This window comes from Pleuronectes platessa, chromosome 4 (assembly GCF_947347685.1).
Source record: "Pleuronectes platessa chromosome 4, fPlePla1.1, whole genome shotgun sequence".
In the NCBI taxonomy this organism is placed as follows: domain Eukaryota; kingdom Metazoa; phylum Chordata; class Actinopteri; order Pleuronectiformes; family Pleuronectidae; genus Pleuronectes; species Pleuronectes platessa.
The window spans coordinates 31015048-31033844 of NC_070629.1; the positions used below are offsets into that span (position 1 = coordinate 31015048).

Consider the following 18797-nt stretch of genomic DNA (forward strand, 5'->3'; position numbering starts at 1 on the left):
CTCGTCCTTCTACCTCCTTCTAGTCATCCGACTCCTCCACCTCCATCTCCTCCTAGTCCTCCGACTCCTCCACCTCCTCCTAGTCCTTCCACCTCTTCTAGTCATCTAAGTTTTCCCAGCCCTACCGGTTTCTCAGCCATCCAAGTCCTACCAGTAAGACCAGTCCTTCCAGTTTTCCCAGTCTCTCCATTCCTCCCAGTCCTTCCAGGTGTCGCAGTGCGATGCCGTCAGTGTGTGTGTGATTTGTTGTTGACCAGCAGGGCGGCGGCTGTGTGGCCTCGGTACAGGTAGAGGTCCAGTGTGGGCGGGGCAGGTGGGAACAGGAAGTGTGTGGGCAGGAACATCCTGCCGGCTTCAGCCAGCAGCTCCAGACCAGCAGCCGACTGACGCTTCCACTTGGTCCTGAAGGAAACAGCAACACTAAGTTTTTAATCTGTTTTGTTCTCATTGTTATTTTGTATTAAGTTGAGTAAAGTGGAGATAAAACATCTGCAACAGTTTATTGTAAATTTGTCAAAAAGAACATAAGATTGTAATTTCATCATTGTACTGATGAACAGAACATTTAAAGGACTTTGACAGAGCCTGATAGTTAAATGTGTTGAAAAGCAGAAACCCAAAGGGACCAGGACAGCCACATCATTGTGTAGTTGTGTGTTTGTTGTGAGTCTGCTGGATGTTACCTTCTGTTCTGGTACCAGGTCTTCACCTGCATGTCGCTGAGCTGCAGAGACGCAGCGAGCTCCATCCTCTCCTGGACGCTCAGGTACTTCTGCTTCTGGAAGCTTCTCTGCAGCCTGGACAGCTGCTGGTCGCTGAAAGCTGTCCGAGCTTTACGAGGCTTCTTCTGCACTGAGGGACACATGACATCAGTCCTGTCAGCTGATTGGTCAGTGAGTCCTGAAGGGGATTGGTACTCGTACACTGATGCATCTATTCCTCTAAATCCAAGGAGCAGGGATTTCATGAACTTCTTCACAAACTGAGTTCTAACCAACGGAACCACCACCTCCTCCCCATGAACAACACAGATACATGTCTTAGTCCAAAAACCATAGAACCACCTGCAGACCCGGATCTAAACCCTGACCTCTTTTCTTCAGTTGATCTTCTGACCTGACGTCACTAGTTTCATCCTCTCAACCAACAACTTGTCTATGAGACTCTGTCCCAACTGGACTTAAAGGAAGTTTTCCCCTAAATGAAAGTTGCACTACATGCACACAGGAGCTAGTCATGGAGTTCCACAAGGTTCTGTCCTTGGACTGATACTCTTCACTGCTCCTTTTGGGCAGCATCATCAGAAAGCACCTCGTACACGTCCATTGTCCCGCAGACGACACCCAGCCGTACATATATGAAGCCTCAGAATCCATTCACTTCCAAAACACAGGTTCTCTTGTGGTTCTAGAGTCTGTAAGAGCAGAACAGGAGGTAGAACCTTCAGCTACTAGGCTCCTCTCCTGTGGAACCAGCTCCCACTCTCTATTATAATAGTTATAGTAAAATAGTTATTATTATCAACTATAATATTTAATTTCAGGAAAAACATTTTACATTTTCTGAGAAATTATCAATAATCAGCTCTTCGTTAATTGATTCCTTCTATTAAAAAAATGGAAACTCATTTTGTGTATATGATAATGACCAATTCACAAAAAGCTCTCACCTCTGGACTCAGTGTCTGAAGAACTCCTCAAACTTGTATCTACATCCGGTCCGGACAGGCACGGCTCGGCCTGCAGTCCCGGGTCAGAAAGTCCCGGGTCAGAAAGAGACCGACGGTCCGACAAGATGTCCCGGATCAGGAAGGAGGAGCCGGCGGAGCGGGGCTGGATCTGACCGGCCAGCAGAGGAGACTCGAACCGGAGAACACGCTCTCTGCGCGGGGAAGGAGGCGGCGAGCAGCCGCTGATCGGGCTGAGCTCCGGAGGGTCCGGCCGGAAGAGGGGGGGGCAGCGAGTTGGTCCGGAACCTGGAGCCGCTGCAGGAGGGAAGAGCCATCTGATCAAAAGCTACATTCAAATCAAAGTGAATCAAAACACCAGAACCACAAAATATCAAATATGTAAATTCAATTAAAAATCAAAAACACCAGTCTGGAGTTAAAGTGAGGAGAGACTGATGAGAGAGAGAGAGAGAGAGAGAGAGAGAGGGGAGAGAGAGAGAGAGAGAGAGGTGGAGAGAGAGAGAGGGAGAGGGAGAGGGAGAGAGAGAGAGAGAGAGAGAGAGGTTGAGAGAGAGAGGGAGAGAGAGAGAGAGAGAGAGAGAGAGGTGGAGAGAGAGAGAGAGAGAGAGAGAGAGAGAGGTGGAGAGAGAGAGAGAGGGAGAGGGAGAGAGAGAGAGAGGTGGAGAGAGAGAGAGGTGGAGAGAGAGAGAGGGAGAGAGAGGTGGAGGGTGGAGGGAGGGAGGGAGAGAGAGATAGGGAGAGAAGAGAGATAGGTAGAGAGGTAGAAAGAGAGAGAGAGAGATGGAGGGAGTTTTTTTGTTGATTTTTCACAAACACTTTATTTACACATTCTTAATTTTACAAACACTTGCTTACAGCATTATTCAATAATAATAAATAAAAGTGCTGATGTAAAAAAAACTCAGTCTGTTAAAGAGTGTGTGGAGGACAGCTCCTTGTTGGTGACGGTGCAGAGTCTGTCATTAAAACACCAAATTCTTTTAAAAGACTCGGTGATAAACCTCAGGGTTTATCCCCCCCCCCCCCCCCCCCGCTTCCGGCCCGTCTCTGTTCTCCACCCTGTTCTTTCTTGGCCTCACCTGAGAGGTGGTTCAGGAGCTGCCACTTATCTTTATCTGTTTTGTTGTAGGCAGCTCCCATGATAAAAACCTTCTCAGTTAAAAGAAGAAACGTGTCAGTCTCTTGCACTCAGTAAAAACCTGATAAATCGTCTCACGCATGTCGCAGAATGGACACTTGTTAAGAACGGTGGGATTAAGAATAGAAATAAAAGCGTTGGAAGCGACGGCGCCGTGTAAAGTTCTCCACTGGAGGTCGCTGTTCTTTTCTTGAGGGGAGGTTTGTATAAAATCCTCCACTGCGGGCTGGGTCCATGCTCCCCCCACCTCCGTGACCACACAGTGGGGGGGGTCTGTTGCTCAGTCCGGTCTGGTGGATGCTTTTCACACAGTTCCTGTATATTGTCTCTTTGTCTATTTTGTGTATTGTCAGTTTGTGTGTGTTTATTTCAGTTAGTAGGGGGCCGGTCTTTTCTCCCAGGCCTGGGCTCAGGATAACTTAAGGGTAGGGGTCTGCAGCCTCTGGTGTGGTCTCCCCCCTCTGGTAGGCCCTCAGGAGGTCCTTTTCCTGGATGGAGAGCCTCTGGGTCCAGAGCTCCAGGATCCTCTGGGCCATCTGGGAAGACTGCAGCCCCAGCAGGGAGCCCAGGGCCTGGGTGTTGTTGAGTGCCGGCCCCACTGCATCCACCAGCTGCTGTAGGGTCACTGTTCCAGACCGGGTCAGCGCCGCCATAAGGCCGGGTGTTGTTGTGCCGCTGACGTCCAGTCTGGCTCCATTCACGAGTGGTTCTCTCAACAACCAGTACAGAGAGTCTGCTTTTTGACACCTTGTTTTGTTAAAAAGGGCCCATGATTTAAAAACACCTTGATAAAAAGGAGGCAACCCACTTAACTTTAATAATTTAGAATCTGTTAAAAACAGAGCATCATCCAACCCCAGGTTATTTGCACGCCTAAGGATGCTGCTGGCCACATCTCTCCACACCAGATCTGCTGGGCCTGTGAGATATTTTTGGATGAATTGAATTCTAAAAGTTGCAGTCCGGCTGGCCAGGTGGACGAGGCCTTGTCCCCCCTCCTCCCTGGCTAAAAACAGCACCCCCTGTGGCACCCAGTGTAGACCCCCCCAGAAAAAATCCACCATATTTTTGTAATTTGGCAAGCAAACCTGGGGGGGGGGGGGGGGGGGGGGGGGGCACACACATCAGGTGGTGCCACAGTTGGGATGCCACAAGGTTATTTAAAACCAGTACCCTCCCTCTAAGAGACATCTTTGGGAGCAGCCATTTCCATTTTAACAGTTTGTTTTCTATTTTTTCTGTGACGTTCTCCCAGTTCTTCTTATGTATATCACTGTTTCCTAAAAACACCCAGAGGTACTTTATGCCCTCCCTCTTCCATTTCAGGTTTTGGGGGAGAACTGGGAGACCTCCAGGCCACTCCCCGACCGCGAGGGCTTCGCTTTTTTTCCAGTTGACCCTCGCGGCCGATGCCATTCTAAAATCTTTTAAGATTTGGGCTAAAATATCCACATCCGTCTGGTCTTTAATAAAAACAATAAGATCGTCGGCGTAAGCTGATAAAATCATGTTGCCACTAAAACCAGGATAAAACACACCTTGCATGCTGGATCTTATTCTGCGGAGGAGAGGTTCCAGGGAGAGTGCGTAGAGCATCCCCGACAGAGCACAGCCCTGACCCCCCCACCCTGAAGGGAGCACTCAGACTGCCGTTGATCTTTAACACGCTCTCAACGTCACGGTACAGCACCTTGATCTATGAAGCCAGCGCTGAACCCAAACGTCCCCATTACTCTCCACAGGAAGCTGTGTCCACCATGGAGCTGCCGGGCAGCAGGTCTGGTCCCCGCTCTCTGATCTGGCGTGGCTCATCAGCTCTGTGTCTGAGAGCAGGACGTGGATTCCTCTGCTCGTTCTTCTCTCCAGACTGAAGAAGAAGCTGGTTGGAGCCTCCATGTCGCTGAGGTTCAGGAACGAGACCTGACTTCACTTTCCAGCAGGTCGGCTGAAGCCATTTGTTTCCTTCAAGGCTTTGAGACCTCGAGTCAGACTCATTAATAACATCACTCTGCGTTTCTTCTAAAAACATGACATCCATTTCTTTCATGGTTTCATAAATACAAGTTCTTTTCTTTTTTGATCTCTTGCACCGTTCACGTTTAAAACCCCAAGGGAGACAGTGACAGAGAGAGAGAGAGAGAGAGAGAGAGAGAGGTTGAGGGAGAGAGGGAGAGAGACAGAGAGAGAGGTTGAGAGAGAGGTGTAGGGAGGGAGAGAGAGAGAGAGAGAGAGAGAGAGAGGGAGAGAGGGAGAGAGGGAGAGAGAGAGAGAGAGAGAGAGAGAGGTTGAGGGAGAGAGGGAGAGAGACAGAGAGACAGAGAGAGAGGTTGAGAGAGAGAGGTGGAGAGAGAGAGGTGGAGGGAGAGAGGGAGAGAGGGAGAGAGAGAGAGAGGGAGAGAGAGAGAGAGAGAGAGGTTGAGAGAGAGAGGTGGAGGGAGAGAGGGAGGTAGGTGGAGGGAAGGAGGGAGAGAGGGAGATAGGTGGAGGGAGAGAGATGGAGGGAGAGAGGGAGGTAGGTGGAGGGAGAGGGAAGGAGGGAGAGAGGGAGAGAGAGAGGTTGAGAGAGAGAGGGAGGTAGGTGGAGGGAAGGAGGGAGAGAGGGAGATGGAGGGAGAGAGAGAGAGAAAGAGAGGTGGAGGGAGAGAGGGAGGTAGTTGGAGGGAGAGAGGGAGATGGAGGGAGAGAGAGAGTGAGAGGGAGAGGGAGAGAGAGAGAGAGGTTGAGAGAGAGAGAGAGAGAGAGAGAGAGGTGGAGGGAAGGAGGGAGAGAGAGAGAGATGGAGATGGAGGGAGAGAGAGAAGTAGAGAGAGGGAGGGAGAGAGAGAGGTAGAGAGAGAGAGGTGTAGGGAGGGAGGGAGAGAGATAGGTTGAGAGAGAGAGAGGGAGAGAGGGAGAGAGAGAGAGGTGGAGGGAGAGAGAGAGAGAGAGAGGGAGAGAGAGAGAGAGAGAGAGAGAGGTTGAGGGAGAGAGGGAGAGAGACAGAGAGACAGAGAGAGAGGTTGAGAGAGAGAGGTGGAGAGAGACAGGTGGAGGGAGAGAGGGAGAGAGGGAGAGAGAGAGAGAGAGAGAGAGAGAGAGAGAGGTTGAGAGAGAGAGGTGGAGGGAGAGAGAGAGAGAGAGAGAGAGAGAGAGAGAGAGAGAGAGAGGTGGAGGGAAGGAGGGAGAGAGAGAGAGATGGAGATGGAGGGAGAGAGAGAAGTAGAGAGAGGGAGGGAGAGAGAGAGGTAGAGAGAGAGAGGTGTAGGGAGGGAGGGAGAGAGATAGGTTGAGAGAGAGAGAGGGAGAGAGGGAGAAAGAGAGAGGTGGAGGGAGAGAGAGAGAGAGAGAGAGAGAGGTGGAGGGAAGGAGGGAGAGAGGGAGAAGGAGGGAGAGAGAGAGAGATGGAGGGAGAGGGAGAGAGAGAAGTAGAGAGAGGGAGGGAGAGAGAGAGGTAGAGAGAGAGGTGTAGGGGGGTCCTCCCCATTGCCCCCTGCAGGACGAGGTCTTTCTCCCTCATCACACTAAAGAACAACATTTGATTTGATTTCATGTTTTATTGTGAAGATGATCCGCCAGGTTCAATCCTCGGAGCCTGCTGCCCCCTGCTGGTTCCTGCTGGTCCCTGCCGCCCCCTGCTGGTCCCTGTTGGTCCCTGTTGCCCCCTGCTGGTTCCTGCTGGATCCTGCTGCCCCCTGCTGGTCCCTGTTGCCCCCTGCTGGTCCCTGCTGCCCCCTGCTGGTTCCTGCTGCCCCCTGCTGGTTCCTGCTGGTCCCTGCCGCCCCCTGCTGGTCCCTGTTGGTCCCTGTTGCCCCCTTCTGGTCCTGTTGGTCCCTGCTGCCCCCTGCTGGTCCCTGTTAACCCCTGCTGGTCCCTTCTGGTCCTGTTGGTCCCTGCTGCCCCCTGCTGGTCCCTGTTGCCCCCTGCTGCCCCCTGCTGGTCCCTGCTGGTCCCTGCTGCCCCCTGCTGTTTCCTGCTGGTCCCTGTTGGTCCCTGCTGCCCCCTGCTGGTCCCTGCTGGGCCCTGTTGGTCCCTTCTGGTCCTGTTGGTCCCTGCTGCCCCCTGCTGGTCCCTGTTAACCCCTGCTGCCCCCTGCTGGTCCCTTCTGGTCCTGTTGGTCCCTGCTGCCCCCTGCTGGTCCCTGTTGCCCCCTGCTGCCCCCTGCTGGTCCCTGCTGGTCCCTGCTGGTCCCTGCTGGTCCCTGCTGCCCCCTGCTGGTCCCTGTTAACCCCTGCTGGTCCCTGTTAACCCCTGCTGGTCCCTGCTGGTCCCTGCTGCCCCCTGCTGGTCCCTGTTAACCCCTGCTGGTCCCTGTTAACCCCTGCTGGTCCCTGCTGGTCCCTGCTGGTCCCTGCTGCCCCCTGCTGGTCCCTGTTAACCCCTGCTGGTCCCTGTTAACCCCTGCTGGTCCCTGCTGCGCCCTGCTGGTCCCTGCTGGTCCCTGATGTTCCCTGCTGGGCCCTGTTGGTCCCTTCTGGTCCTGTTGGGCCCTGCTGGTCCCTGCTGCCCCCTGCTGGGCCCTGCTGGTCCCTGCTGGTCCCTGAAGCTGCTGACAGCAGGAGGCACCTGAGGAGGAGATGTTTTCTTTAGAATCACAGATGATTGGTTACGCCTGACGTCACATGACCGTGGAGTTACCTGGTTGAAGTGCTGCCATGTGACCTGGGATCGCGGGACAGGAAGTGGTCTGCTCCTCCTCAGAAGACTGGTCCTGGTGTCGGAACCTGGTTTAGTCTACACAAACGTATACGCACATAAACACACACATGTATAAACACACACACAGACACACACACACAGGCTATCCGAGCTTCTCTTTCTCTCACCCTGAGCTGCTGGTTGTGGTTGCTGGTTTGAATCCTGCTCAGCTGCTCCTCCTTCCAGCGGTGAGCGTACTGATGAGAGAGGAGGTGTGACAGAGGAGAGGCGGGCCTGACGGACACATCCCTGAACCAATCAGAGATCAGTCAGAGATCAGTCATCCATCAACAAGTCAGATTGAATCACTCTTCTGGGTTCTGGCCTGACCTGGTTGTGATGTCAGGAACTACCAGCTTCTGTGAAGCCCCGCCCTCCTGCAGTTTGGGTTCCGGATGTTTTGTCTTGCCCCCCCCCAGCTGGGCCCGGTACTGACGCAGCTCATTGGACGTGACCAGTCCCGCCTTCACCGCGTTCCGGTTCAGGGACACGAAGTCCGGAACCAGAACCCTGTGAGGATCCGCGGCTTCACCTCTGGGCTGAACCCTCCAGCTGGACAGAACTGAGACAAAAAATACATTTCCCAGCAGGCCACAGCACTGACGCTACATAACACATGTCATCAAAGCTCACTGCAAAGGCTCATGGGAGTTGTAGTTGTTTAACATCAAAGATATAAACAAACCACAGAAAACCAATTTAATTTGATATCAATTACTCAGTGATGGGGATGAACAAACACACGCTCACACACACGCAAACGCACACACTCTCACACACGCACACGCACACACACACACACACACACACAATCAAACGCACGCCCGCACACACACGGATGGATTCTGCTCTAACTCTGTTTACCCCTGAAACTCCAGAAGCGTTTTGTGGACTCAAGGTTTTACAGGTTTAACAATTGTGACGTTATGGATTTCGTTGACTGGTCGAGTTTCTGTCAGTTCCTCGATCAGGGGCCAGTTCTCCAGAGGGAGTCCAACATGTCCACGATATGACCAATCACAGACATGGACAGTTTGACTGACAGCAGAGCCTCATATTTGACAACGAGGATTAAACTGTGAATAATAACTCAGAATATGTCACAGCAGAACAAACATCCAGAATAAAAGAGACATTTCCAGCTGCTAAATTCAGAAAGAACAGCTGGAAAAACATCTGGGAGTGTTTTTATAGTAAAACTGTTCATCAACATGAGCAGATCTGGATATGATGTCACATGTCATTTACATGTGTTATCACTGTGTGTCTGACAGTTTGCATCTTCAGGTGAAACCCTGGTGGCTTCAAGCTCAGCTGCAGGAAATCAAACACACACAGAAAACACACAAACACACACAGAAAACACACAAACACACACAGATATCCTGTAGGGAGGAAGTCGACTGATCTGAGGTTGAGAGAGGGCGGGCTTACCCTCGGCCACGCCTCCATTCTGCATCGAGCTGCTGCTGGTTCCAAAAGTAAAATCTGGACCAGGACGTAAAAAACCTCTGGACCTGGACTGACCAAGAGACACCTGCACACAGGAAGAGGAATCATCATCTTCATCTTCATCACCATCATCATCATCACCATCACCATCATCATCATCATCACCATCACCATCATCATCATCCGTCTATACCTTGCATAACATTTGGACTTATAGCACTTTCTTGATTCTTGTTGTTCTGGGTTTGTTCCTCATGGTTGATGAACTTATTACGAGTCCATTTGGATAAAAGCGTCAGCTCAATGAAATATAATGTAATCATCATCATCATCATTTTATTCTCATTATATATGCTTCCACTAGGAAACATTATCAGGACACAGTCTGTAAGTTTCCACAGCTCCCAGAATCCAGGCTGTTGTCCCTAAAGTCTCTAGAGGAGGAGGAGGAGCCAGAGCTTCAGCATCCAGCTCCTCTCTGTGGAATCATCTCAGCTTCAGTTGTGGAGGCAGACTCCCTCTGTACGTTGAGGATTCAAACCTTCCTTTACGATAAAGCTTCTAGTCAGAGCCGGTCCAGGTTCATCTTAGACCTGATCTCAGTTCTGCTGCTATAGGTCTAGAAGGTCGGGGTCACATGACACACAGAGCTTCTCCTTCCTCTTCTCCATCGTTAACTCATCAAAGATATTAATATCTCATCAATACATGTTTCTGACTGGACTTCTTCCTCTGAGTCCCTTTGCCTCATCGTCCACAGATCCACATCCTGGATTAGGATGTGGATCGAGAATCAGAGATTATGATCGTGGTGGTGATTCCTGTATTGTGTTGGAATCTGATAATGGTGGTGGACCAGGATCAAGGTGGCAGCTGATGGTGGATCCTGATCTTGATGGTGGATCCTGATCGTGGACTATGATCACAACAAGACTACTTGATATATAAGATTTCTCCTCAGATACTCGACCATTACTGACAATAATCCATCAGGTCATTGACCTTCAGTTCTGCTTCAAAGTGTTTATTCTAATCAAAGCTGTAAAGACTCTGATCTTTCTGATGTCATCTGTGACATCATCATCACAGACAGGTAGTAGTTGGATGTGAATTGACAGGAAGTGAGATGTTGTTGTTTTTACCTTGATCATCAGCGGATTGGTCAACATGGAGTCTCTGACTACACCCATCCTGTGTGAGGACATGTTGTTGTTGTTGTCGATGGTTTGTTGTTGTTGTGACAGTAGTTGACCTCTGACCTTTCACAGAAACCTTCAAACTAAAGCAACAGAAACAAACTGCCTCCGTGTCCGCTGCTGCGTCGCTATGGAAACGGCTGCTAAACCGGAAGTGCAGCACTTTCAAATTAAAGTTGAGTCAAACGTCACTGCCAGTTTGTTAATTAAAATTAATTAATTAAATGACTTCAAACAAATCAATGAAATGTGTGAGACTATATTAAAGATTTATCCTGATCTCTGCTGCATTCAGGGACGGTAGGAACAACTGGAACCGCTCACTGATGACCGGACACAACTAAATATAAAAAATGATTGCAAAAATCTACACACTGTGTTTTTAAAACACACAACAGAGAAAGAAACACCATTAATTAAATTTAAAACGATTTTATCTGCATTTTATAAATACACGATAAATAATCTGAAATAAAGGTTGTATTTCAGGAAAACGTTTCACCTGAACGCATCACGCGTCATTCCACACGTCAGTCTTAGCTCGATAAGGATCGTCTATGGAAACATATCTCACTCCGCAGCACAAACAAAAAACCCTCACTTCTACGAGACACCCCGTCGGACGCAACCCTCGATGACTCGATGACTCTCTGATCGATGATCGATGATCTGTGCTCACGGATCGATGATCTCTGTCATCGACACAGTGGACGTGAAGCTGGTTGTTGGAAAGCGGCTCAGAGTGAGAGCTCTGTCCCGCTGTCTCCTCTCTGTCAGCGGGGCTCCTGTCTCAGGTCTGCCGGAGGTCTCCTCACGTCTTCTGTGAGCGAGCGGGTCCAACCCTCCGCTGCTCTGCCCGCTGCTCTGCCCCTGCTCTCGGAGACTCTCCCCCAGGAACACATCATGTCCCGGGCCTGGTTGAGAGCGGCGGCGTTGCTGTGGCTCGTCCCCGGGCTCCTGGGAGCCGCGGCCCGGCTGTACACGGAGGAGGACCCGCTGGTGATCCTGGGCAGCAGCAGCCTGAAGCCCGCCGTCACCAACTCGTCGTCGGCCTGGCTGCTCCAGTTCTACTCGTCGTGGTGCGGACACTGTGTCCAGTTCTCCGGCACCTGGAAGAGTCTGGCTCTGGACGTCAAAGGTTCACACTCTCTCACCAGACTTCATTAGAAACATTTAGATTTAATGTGTTCCTGGTCGTTAAAGCAGGGTTCGAGTCTCACTCTGTGGACTCTGGTGGTTCAGGAGCTCGCCGACACTTCGGCGTTAAAAGTATCTTCACTGAGCCTCGAGTCCCAGAGAAGCGTCCTCTCACACCTCAGCTGCTGCGGGCGCACAGCGTGAGAGGAGCCGGGAAAAGGCTCCACTTTGTGAACGGACTTCTGACTGAGGTGCTAACAGCTGTTAGCTCAGTAAACACATTCATGTTAGTTACAGCGGCGTAAAGTAACGAAGTACTTCTACTCTTGTAGTGGAGTATTTCCTGTTCCACACGTTTCACCCACCTCTGCTCTTTGATTGGTTACAAAGCAGGAAGTGCAGCAGGAGCCCGTCTGTCATTGGCTGATTCGGTCTGCTTTGTTTGGTCCTCACATGGAGCTTAGTCCTGAATCTAGTCACCACACACTTGTTTCAGGAGTGAGGATAAACGGGGACATGGAAGATGGGTTTATATTCAGCGCCTGATTATTGATTATAAACTATTAATTATTCAATATTAATGGATGATTATTGATTATAAACTATTAATTATTCAATATTAATGGATGATTATTGATTATAAACTATTAATTATTCAATATAATGGATGATTATTGATTATAAACTATTAATTATTCAATATTTTTATATATTATAAATGATCGAATGTTGAAAGTTATTTAAACTTTTAAGCCTAAAGAGAAGTGAAAGACCAGCAACATCTTATCATGTAGAAAACACACAGACACACACAAAAACACACACGCACACACAGCAACCAGTGTGAACCTGTCTGTAGTCTCCATCTGCCACTGTGGAATAACTCAACCAGAGAGCAGCTGCTGCTCACAAACACACACAGACATAGAGAGACACACACACACACAGAAACACACACACACACACTCTCTCTCTCTCAACAGTTCTCAGAGTCAAAGGACATCTGAGAGACAAAGACTCAGACGACCCCTGAACACCCTGACAGCTGGGAGACCACACAGCCAGACACACACACAAACACAACACACACACAAATAGACACACACAAGCTGAAAGGATCATGTTTTATTTTGATGGTCAAACTGATGACAAATAACTTCCTCTTTGTCGTCTGGCTTTGTTAATAAATGTGTTTGTGTGTGTCTTTGTGTATGTGTGTCTGTCTGTCTGACTGTGTGTGTGTGTGTGTGTGTGTGTGTGTGTGTCTGTCTGTCAGACTGGCAGCGGGCCATCAGTGTGGCCGTCCTCGATTGTGCTCAGGAGGAAAACTTTGACGTCTGTAAAGAGTACGGCATCAAGTTCTACCCAACATTCAAGGTATGTTACACAACCAGAGTACTGCAGAGTACTGTAGTGTATTTCAGGGTCATGTAGAGTACTGTAACAGAGTATTAGTATTAATTCACACTGTAACAGGAGTTAAATATGTCATGTTATTGTTTTCAGTATTTTCGAGCTCACGCTGCAGCGACTGACAGAGGAACAATCCACAGAGGTGAGACACCACCTGTCCGTCTTAGTTCTTCAATATTACTATAACTGCTATAGTACTACTAAAATACTACTGTTCAAGTACTATTATAATACTAGTACTACAATGCTACAATATCCGAATTATAATACTACTATAATAATACCACTCTAACGGTACTACAATACTATAACAATAATATCATAACAGAACTATAACACTATTACAATTCTACTATAATACTATTGCAATATGACTACAGTACTACTGCCAGCTGTGGCGGAGGGGTAGCGGTTGGCAGTCCGATCCCCAGTCTTCCCCATCTGCCTGCTGAAGTGTCCTTGGGCAAGATGCTGAACCCCAAACTGCCCCTCATAGAGCAAAAAGTGCTGCTAATAGCTGCTCTGTATGAATGTGTGTGAACAGGTGAACGAGAAAAAGTGCTTTGAGTCGAAAAAAGATTGAAATACAAACCATTACCATTTACTGTAATACTACTGCAATACTGCTAAAACTCTACTATAATATTACTGTAACAATACTACGATAACAGACCTATAATACTACCATTGGACTACTTTAATATTTTTGCAATACTTCTATGATACTACTGCAATACTACTAAAACAGTACTATTTTATTACTATACCACTATTAGAATGCTACATAACAAAACTATAATACTACAATATACTGTTGTGGTCTTCTGTCTGTGTGTTTATAAATTTGTACTGTGTTGGATGGATGCCTTCGCTTTTACTGCTGCAAAACAAATCTACCTACGGGTACAAATAAAGTAACCTTATCCTTAATATTACTCTAACAGTCTTATAATGCCGCTATGATACTACTACAATACTATAATACCATAGTAGTATTAAACAGTATCTTTGTGTCTGTGTGTGTGTACAGGTGCAGACAGACAGATCCAGTCAGTGAGACAGTTGATGGTGGACATCCTGCAGAACCACACCAGACTGGACTGGCCTGATCACTGTCCACCACTAGAACCATACAGGTACCACATAGAACATGATGGAACAAGGGAACACTGCTGACTGCAGAAAATAAACTTGACCTGTCTGTCTCTCTGTCTCCCTCTGTCTCTCTGTCTGTCTCTCTCTGTCTCCCTCTGTCTGTCTCCCTCTCTCTGTCTGTCCCTCTGTCTCCCTCTGTCTCTCTCTCTCTGTCTCCCTCTGTCTCTCTCTGTCTCCCTCTGTCTGTCTCTGTCTCTCTGTCTCCCTCTGTCTCCCTCTGTCTGTCTCTCTGTCTCTCTCTCTCTGTCTCCCTCTGTCTCTCTCTGTCTCCCTCTGTCTGTCTCTGTCTCTCTGTCTCTGTCTCTCTGTCTCCCTCTGTCTGTCTCTCTGTCTCTCTCTCTCTCTCTCAGCGCTGTGGAGCTGCTGCCTCTTTTAGGTCAAAGGTCGGATCACTACACGGCCGTCATCACAGAGGAACCAGGGTCGTACGTTGGACGAGAGGTGAGAGGAACACGAAGAAGAATTAGAAAAGTAACCTGAGATCACCACATCAATAAGTGTGTGTGTCTGTGTGTGTGTTTGTCTGTGTGTGTCTGTCAGGTGATCCTGGACCTGCTGCAGTTCTCAGGTGTGGAGGTCAAGAGAGCTCTCAGCACGGATCTCCCCCTGCTGGATGCTCTGAAGATCACAACCTTTCCCTCCATCTACCTGCTGCAGCCCAACGGGACACACGCACACATGCACGTGTGAGTGCACACACACACACACTCTCACACACACACTCAAGATTACACATAGCGGGCTCAGTGTGTCATCACTGCCTGATGATGTCATCATCCTGTAGGATCTTTAGGTTTTTAAGTTTCTTTCTGTATCTCAATCAATTCCGCCGCTTTTATTTTGAAAGAACAGGATGTGGTCCTCAGGACAGGATGTAAAGTTGTGTGTTCTGCTCTTCCAGTGAGAAGCGTCTGCGTTTCTTCTTCTCCTCTCTGCTGAAGACGTTACCTGGAGTTCAGCGCAGGGTGAAGTCACACGGCAGCCCTTCCAGCGCTGGCCAGGTGGGGGCGCTGGCAGACGGACAGAGCACAGAGCCCTGGAGAGACTTCAGCAGGTCAGAGACTCGGCTTGGTTCAGACTGGTTCAGGGTCAGTGGACGGTCAGTAAACACCAGTGTGTCTCCACAGGTCCACGGTGTACTCAGCTGATCTGGAGTCAGCCCTACACTACCTGCTGAGAGTCGAACTGGCTACCCATAATTCTCTAGAGGGGGAGGAGCTGAAGGTTTTCAAGGACTTTGTCACTTTGGTTTCTAAGGTACCACACTGCCATGTTCACATGAAAACAGGGTGGGCTCCTTTTAATTTGAAAATATGGTGGGCTCTTTTTATTTTGAAAACATGGTGGGCTCCTTTTATTTTGAAAACATGGTGGGCTCCTTTTATTTGAGGATGTTGATGACGCGACAGTTTAAATAAAGTGACACCCAATGGGTCAAAATGTTTATGTTATCGTGTCTTAGCGCAGCGGTTCCCCGGTCTTGTTTCCAAACTGCGTTGCTAATTCAACAGCTGCAACAGCTTGAAGCTACACGGAGGCAGCTAGCTCCCCCCCCCCCCCCCCCAGCTTCCACACACAGTCAGCACGGACACCCGATACTAGCTACTACCAAGTGTTTGCTTCTAACCTGACGGTGTTTGAGAAACAGTGTCATGACAGTCGTGGGATTAAAGTCAGCGGGTTTTTGCGCTGTACCCACCGCAGTTAGCATGGTGGCTAGCCCGCTAGCCCCGTTATCAAAGTTCGTTATAACCTCATGTGACCGTACACACATGCTGTAAGTGCTCTAACCAGCCACCGTCAGCCGGACAACGCCGCTGGCTTAACACACTTGTCACATTAATCATAGAGTCGTAGTTGTGATTTAGGTTTATTGTGATGTAGGGAATGGAACAGGAAGTTTGAGGTCCCGAAATGCTGGCGTTAGCGGACCAATCACAGCCAAGTGCTATCCGTGGGCTGTCCGTCATTTCGACGTGTAGTTAGAAAAATGAGCGCGGCACGAAAAGCTCTCCGAGGAGCCGGGAGAGGCACGGAGAGGGCGGTCCACGTTGGAGAGGGCGGTCCTATCTGTCCGTGTCCGTCAAAACGCAGAAGCATACATTGGCCTTAAGGCGTCTGTTGACCTTGGGTCTGTGTGAGTTGCTTGACCTGAACGATGAACGATGCTGCTGCAGGTCTGAGATCTGTGAGGATCCTCGACCAGCTGCTGGAGCTCAGGAGACGCTGTCTGACAGGACATGAGCGCCTCCTGTTGGAGGAGCACAGCCTCCTCCTCCTCCTCCTCCTCCCCTCTCTGTCTCTCTCTTGCTCGCTCCCTCGTTCACTCTCTGTCTCTCTCTCTTTGTCTCTGTCTCTCTCTGTCTCTCTCTCTTTCTCCTCTCTCTCTGTCTCTCTGTCTTGCTCGCTCTCTCGTTCTCACTCTGTCTCTCTCTCTCTCTCTCTCTCTCTCAGTTGTATCCTGGTCGTGGTTCGGTGGTGAAGCTGATGGAGACTCTCTCTGATTGGCTGCTCAGTTTACCGCTGCAGCGAATCCCCTACCAGGCCGTCCTTGATTTGGTGGACAACAAGATGAGGGTGAGACAGACACACACACACACCTCTAAGCTTACACACATGTCCAGAGTTCAGTGCATGTCTGAAATCTGCTGTACACACACTGACTTCCTGTTTCCTGTCCAGATCTCAGGTGTATTCTTGGGGGCGGAGCTTCGATGGGTTGGTTGTCAGGGCAGCAGGGCGGGGCTACGAGGTTACCCATGTTCCCTGTGGACTCTGTTTCACGTCCTGAGCGTCCAACACGAGGCCACGCCCACCGCTCTGGAGAACACAGGTAACGCAGGTCAGCCCTGTGACGTGAGCGTGCACGTGCTTCCTGTCTGTGACCCTGTCTGTGACCCTGTCTGTGACCCTGTGGTCCTCCCCCAGGCCTGGAGAGCGAGGCGGCCCCGGTGCTGCAGGTGATGCGTCGGTACATCAGGACGTTCTTCGGCTGTGAGCAGTGCGGCCGACACTTCGAGCAGGCGGCGTCCCTCAGCGTGGACGCGGTGAGGGACGGAGGACAGCAGGTCCTGTGGCTGTGGAACCAACACAACATGGTCAACGAGCGACTGGCAGGTGACCAGGAAACACAGTGTGGCCCTCAAGTCAAGATACAGATACTTGTATAAGTTATTATTATTATTGGTTTCATGTTGCCCCCATGTCCCCCCCCCCCCCCCCCCCACAGGCTCTCTGAGTGACGACCCCCTCTTCCCTAAAGCTGCTTGGCCGAGCCCAGTCCTCTGTGCTTCCTGTCACGAGGAGAAAGACGGCGTCCATGTCTGGAACCAGGACAACGTCCTCCGCTTCCTGCGACGTCACTACGGCGTCTCCAACCTGTCCCCCAAATACACCCTCCCCCTCCCACAGGCCCCTGCTCCCCCCGAAAACCCCGATCCCGATCTGGTTCGGACCGCTCAGCCACAGGATGGGCGCCGAGACGGAGACAGGAAAGAGGAGGAGTCTGGACCTGCACACTGGGCCCAGAGGGGGGAGGCGGGTGAGGACAGGAGCGAGGAGCCAGGCCACAGCAAGGGGGGAGGCGGGAGAGGAGGGGGGATGTGGATCCTGGGTCTGGGCTTCAACAGTGTCGACATGAGTCTGTGTGTCGTCCTCTACGTTTTCTCCTGCCTCTTCCTCATGCTGCTCTTCTTCTTCTTCAAAGTTCGCTCCAGGAGGTGGAAGCTACGATACTCCCGCCTCCACGTCTGACCTGAACCAGATCCATCCAGACCGGACCGGGTTTGGTTTAGACAGAACCACACAGGTTTAATACAGTTTCAGTTCAAGGCTGGAAGTTCAGAGAGTCTCTGAAAACGAGCGTCTGAACCGGACCTGGACCAGGACCTGGACCCTGGACCCTCTGGCTGTTCGATGTAAGAGGATCAGATGTGAAACTGGGTCTGGACTTGTTGCCCTTAAGGACTCAATTTTAAATCCGGTCTTAACTGTTAAGATCTTGATTCAGACCGGATCTGAGACCTGGTGTATTTTACCTGGACCCAGAACTTATGGAACAAGGACTCAATGAGAGAACGGACTGGTTCTAAGTTCACTTAATGCCAAACTCGCCTGATCTGAGGCTCCGCCCCCTGGTGTATGTGTCAATGTCAAACATCGAGCTGTCTCGACGATGACTCGACTATTGTTTATTTTTTGCTGCTGCAGGTTTTTATTTTGGTGGATTTGGCACCACCTTGTGGTCTGTGATTTTAAAATGTAAATATTAAAAGTTTGGATTTTTAATGTTATACGTTTTGAAATGAGGGAGATTGAAATGATGAACCTGCACAGATATGACTCATGTAGAAACATCACTGACATTCCCTGTTTTCAAACTGACTTCAGTTATTAAACATTTTTTAATAAACAAGATGAATAAAAGTTATTTGTTTGTGTCTGGAGGAAAAACGTTGAAGACGAATAAAACAAAAGTGAACGAGAGGAAAAATACATTTTAATGATCACATTCAAACTTTCAATTGTCTGTTCTAGAAGGTCTGTTTCTTCAACTGCTGTTACCATGTTAACCGTTAATTAAATGTATTATTTCAGTTTTCTTCTTGTTTCAGCCTCAGTTTCTGTAAATGATGGGTTAGGGTTAAATATAGGTTAGGTGGTGTCTGGCTGCAGAACAGGTCATACACCCGTCCTCCTCCGTGTTAGCAGAGGGGACAAGGTGTCCAGACCTGTGGTTGTTCAGGGCCCAGAACTACGTAGCAGGGTTTGTGGTCTTCAGGTAACTTCAGGTAACTTCAGGTAACGTCAGAGTTTTCAGTTCCATGAAACCTGTTCACTGGTTATCAGGGTAAATCACCATGGTAACCTACGCTGAGCAGCTGACCTGCTCCAGGTGAAGTTGGAGATAAGAGATCAAACAGTATGAAGCTCCGCCCACTGA

The 18797-nt window shown here is 49.6% G+C and overlaps 3 protein-coding genes across 3 annotated transcripts; 1 reads left to right on the forward strand and 2 right to left on the reverse strand.

Annotated features, from left to right (window-relative positions):
- Positions 1-227: 227 nt before the first annotated feature.
- Positions 228-2910, reverse strand: barhl1a (BarH-like homeobox 1a). The gene is made up of 5 exons (XM_053421131.1): positions 2907-2910; positions 1694-1984; positions 1065-1090; positions 684-847; positions 228-402 (listed from the first exon to the last, which is right to left on the reverse strand). The coding sequence occupies exons 1-5, from the start codon at positions 2908-2910 to the stop codon at positions 228-230; spliced, it is 660 nt and encodes a 219-aa protein (XP_053277106.1).
- Positions 2911-3247: 337 nt separating this feature from the next.
- Positions 3248-10957, reverse strand: cfap77 (cilia and flagella associated protein 77). The gene is made up of 6 exons (XM_053421132.1): positions 10097-10957; positions 8937-9039; positions 7833-8064; positions 7631-7751; positions 7422-7538; positions 3248-3373 (listed from the first exon to the last, which is right to left on the reverse strand). Exons 1-6 carry the CDS (start codon positions 10157-10159, stop codon positions 3248-3250), a joined length of 762 nt encoding a protein of 253 aa, XP_053277107.1. The 5' UTR covers positions 10160-10957.
- qsox2 (quiescin Q6 sulfhydryl oxidase 2) lies at positions 10708-18456 on the forward strand. The gene is made up of 12 exons (XM_053421515.1): positions 10708-11288; positions 12564-12664; positions 12794-12842; positions 13731-13836; positions 14206-14296; positions 14396-14541; positions 14757-14909; positions 14983-15112; positions 16310-16432; positions 16538-16688; positions 16784-16972; positions 17085-18456. The coding sequence occupies exons 1-12, from the start codon at positions 10808-10810 to the stop codon at positions 17606-17608; spliced, it is 2244 nt and encodes a 747-aa protein (XP_053277490.1). The 5' UTR covers positions 10708-10807; the 3' UTR covers positions 17609-18456.
- The last annotated feature ends 341 nt before the right edge of the window (positions 18457-18797 follow it).

What these genes read in the sequence shown, in the direction of transcription:
- cfap77 (XM_053421132.1), bottom strand. Translation starts at nt 10,159, where the DNA reads ATGTCCTCACACAGGATGGGTGTAGTCAGAGACTCCATGTTGACCAAT. An exon ending in CCAATCCGCTGATGATCAAG is followed by an intron (nt 9,040 to 10,096) that starts GTAAAAACAACA and finishes TCCTGTGTGCAG; the next exon opens with GTGTCTCTTGGTCAGTCCAG. An exon ending in GAATGGAGGCGTGGCCGAGG is followed by an intron (nt 8,065 to 8,936) that starts GTAAGCCCGCCC and finishes TTTTTGTCTCAG; the next exon opens with TTCTGTCCAGCTGGAGGGTT.
- qsox2 (XM_053421515.1), top strand. Translation starts at nt 10,808, where the DNA reads ATGATCGATGATCTGTGCTCACGGATCGATGATCTCTGTCATCGACAC. An exon ending in TCTGGCTCTGGACGTCAAAG is followed by an intron (nt 11,289 to 12,563) that starts GTTCACACTCTC and finishes TCTGTCTGTCAG; the next exon opens with ACTGGCAGCGGGCCATCAGT. An exon ending in CCACCACTAGAACCATACAG is followed by an intron (nt 13,837 to 14,205) that starts GTACCACATAGA and finishes TCTCTCTCTCAG; the next exon opens with CGCTGTGGAGCTGCTGCCTC.
- barhl1a (XM_053421131.1), bottom strand. An exon ending in TGTAGATACAAGTTTGAGGA is followed by an intron (nt 1,091 to 1,693) that starts GTTCTTCAGACA and finishes TGAAGAAAAGAG; the next exon opens with GTCAGGGTTTAGATCCGGGT. An exon ending in ACCTGGTACCAGAACAGAAG is followed by an intron (nt 403 to 683) that starts GTAACATCCAGC and finishes TGTTTCCTTCAG; the next exon opens with GACCAAGTGGAAGCGTCAGT.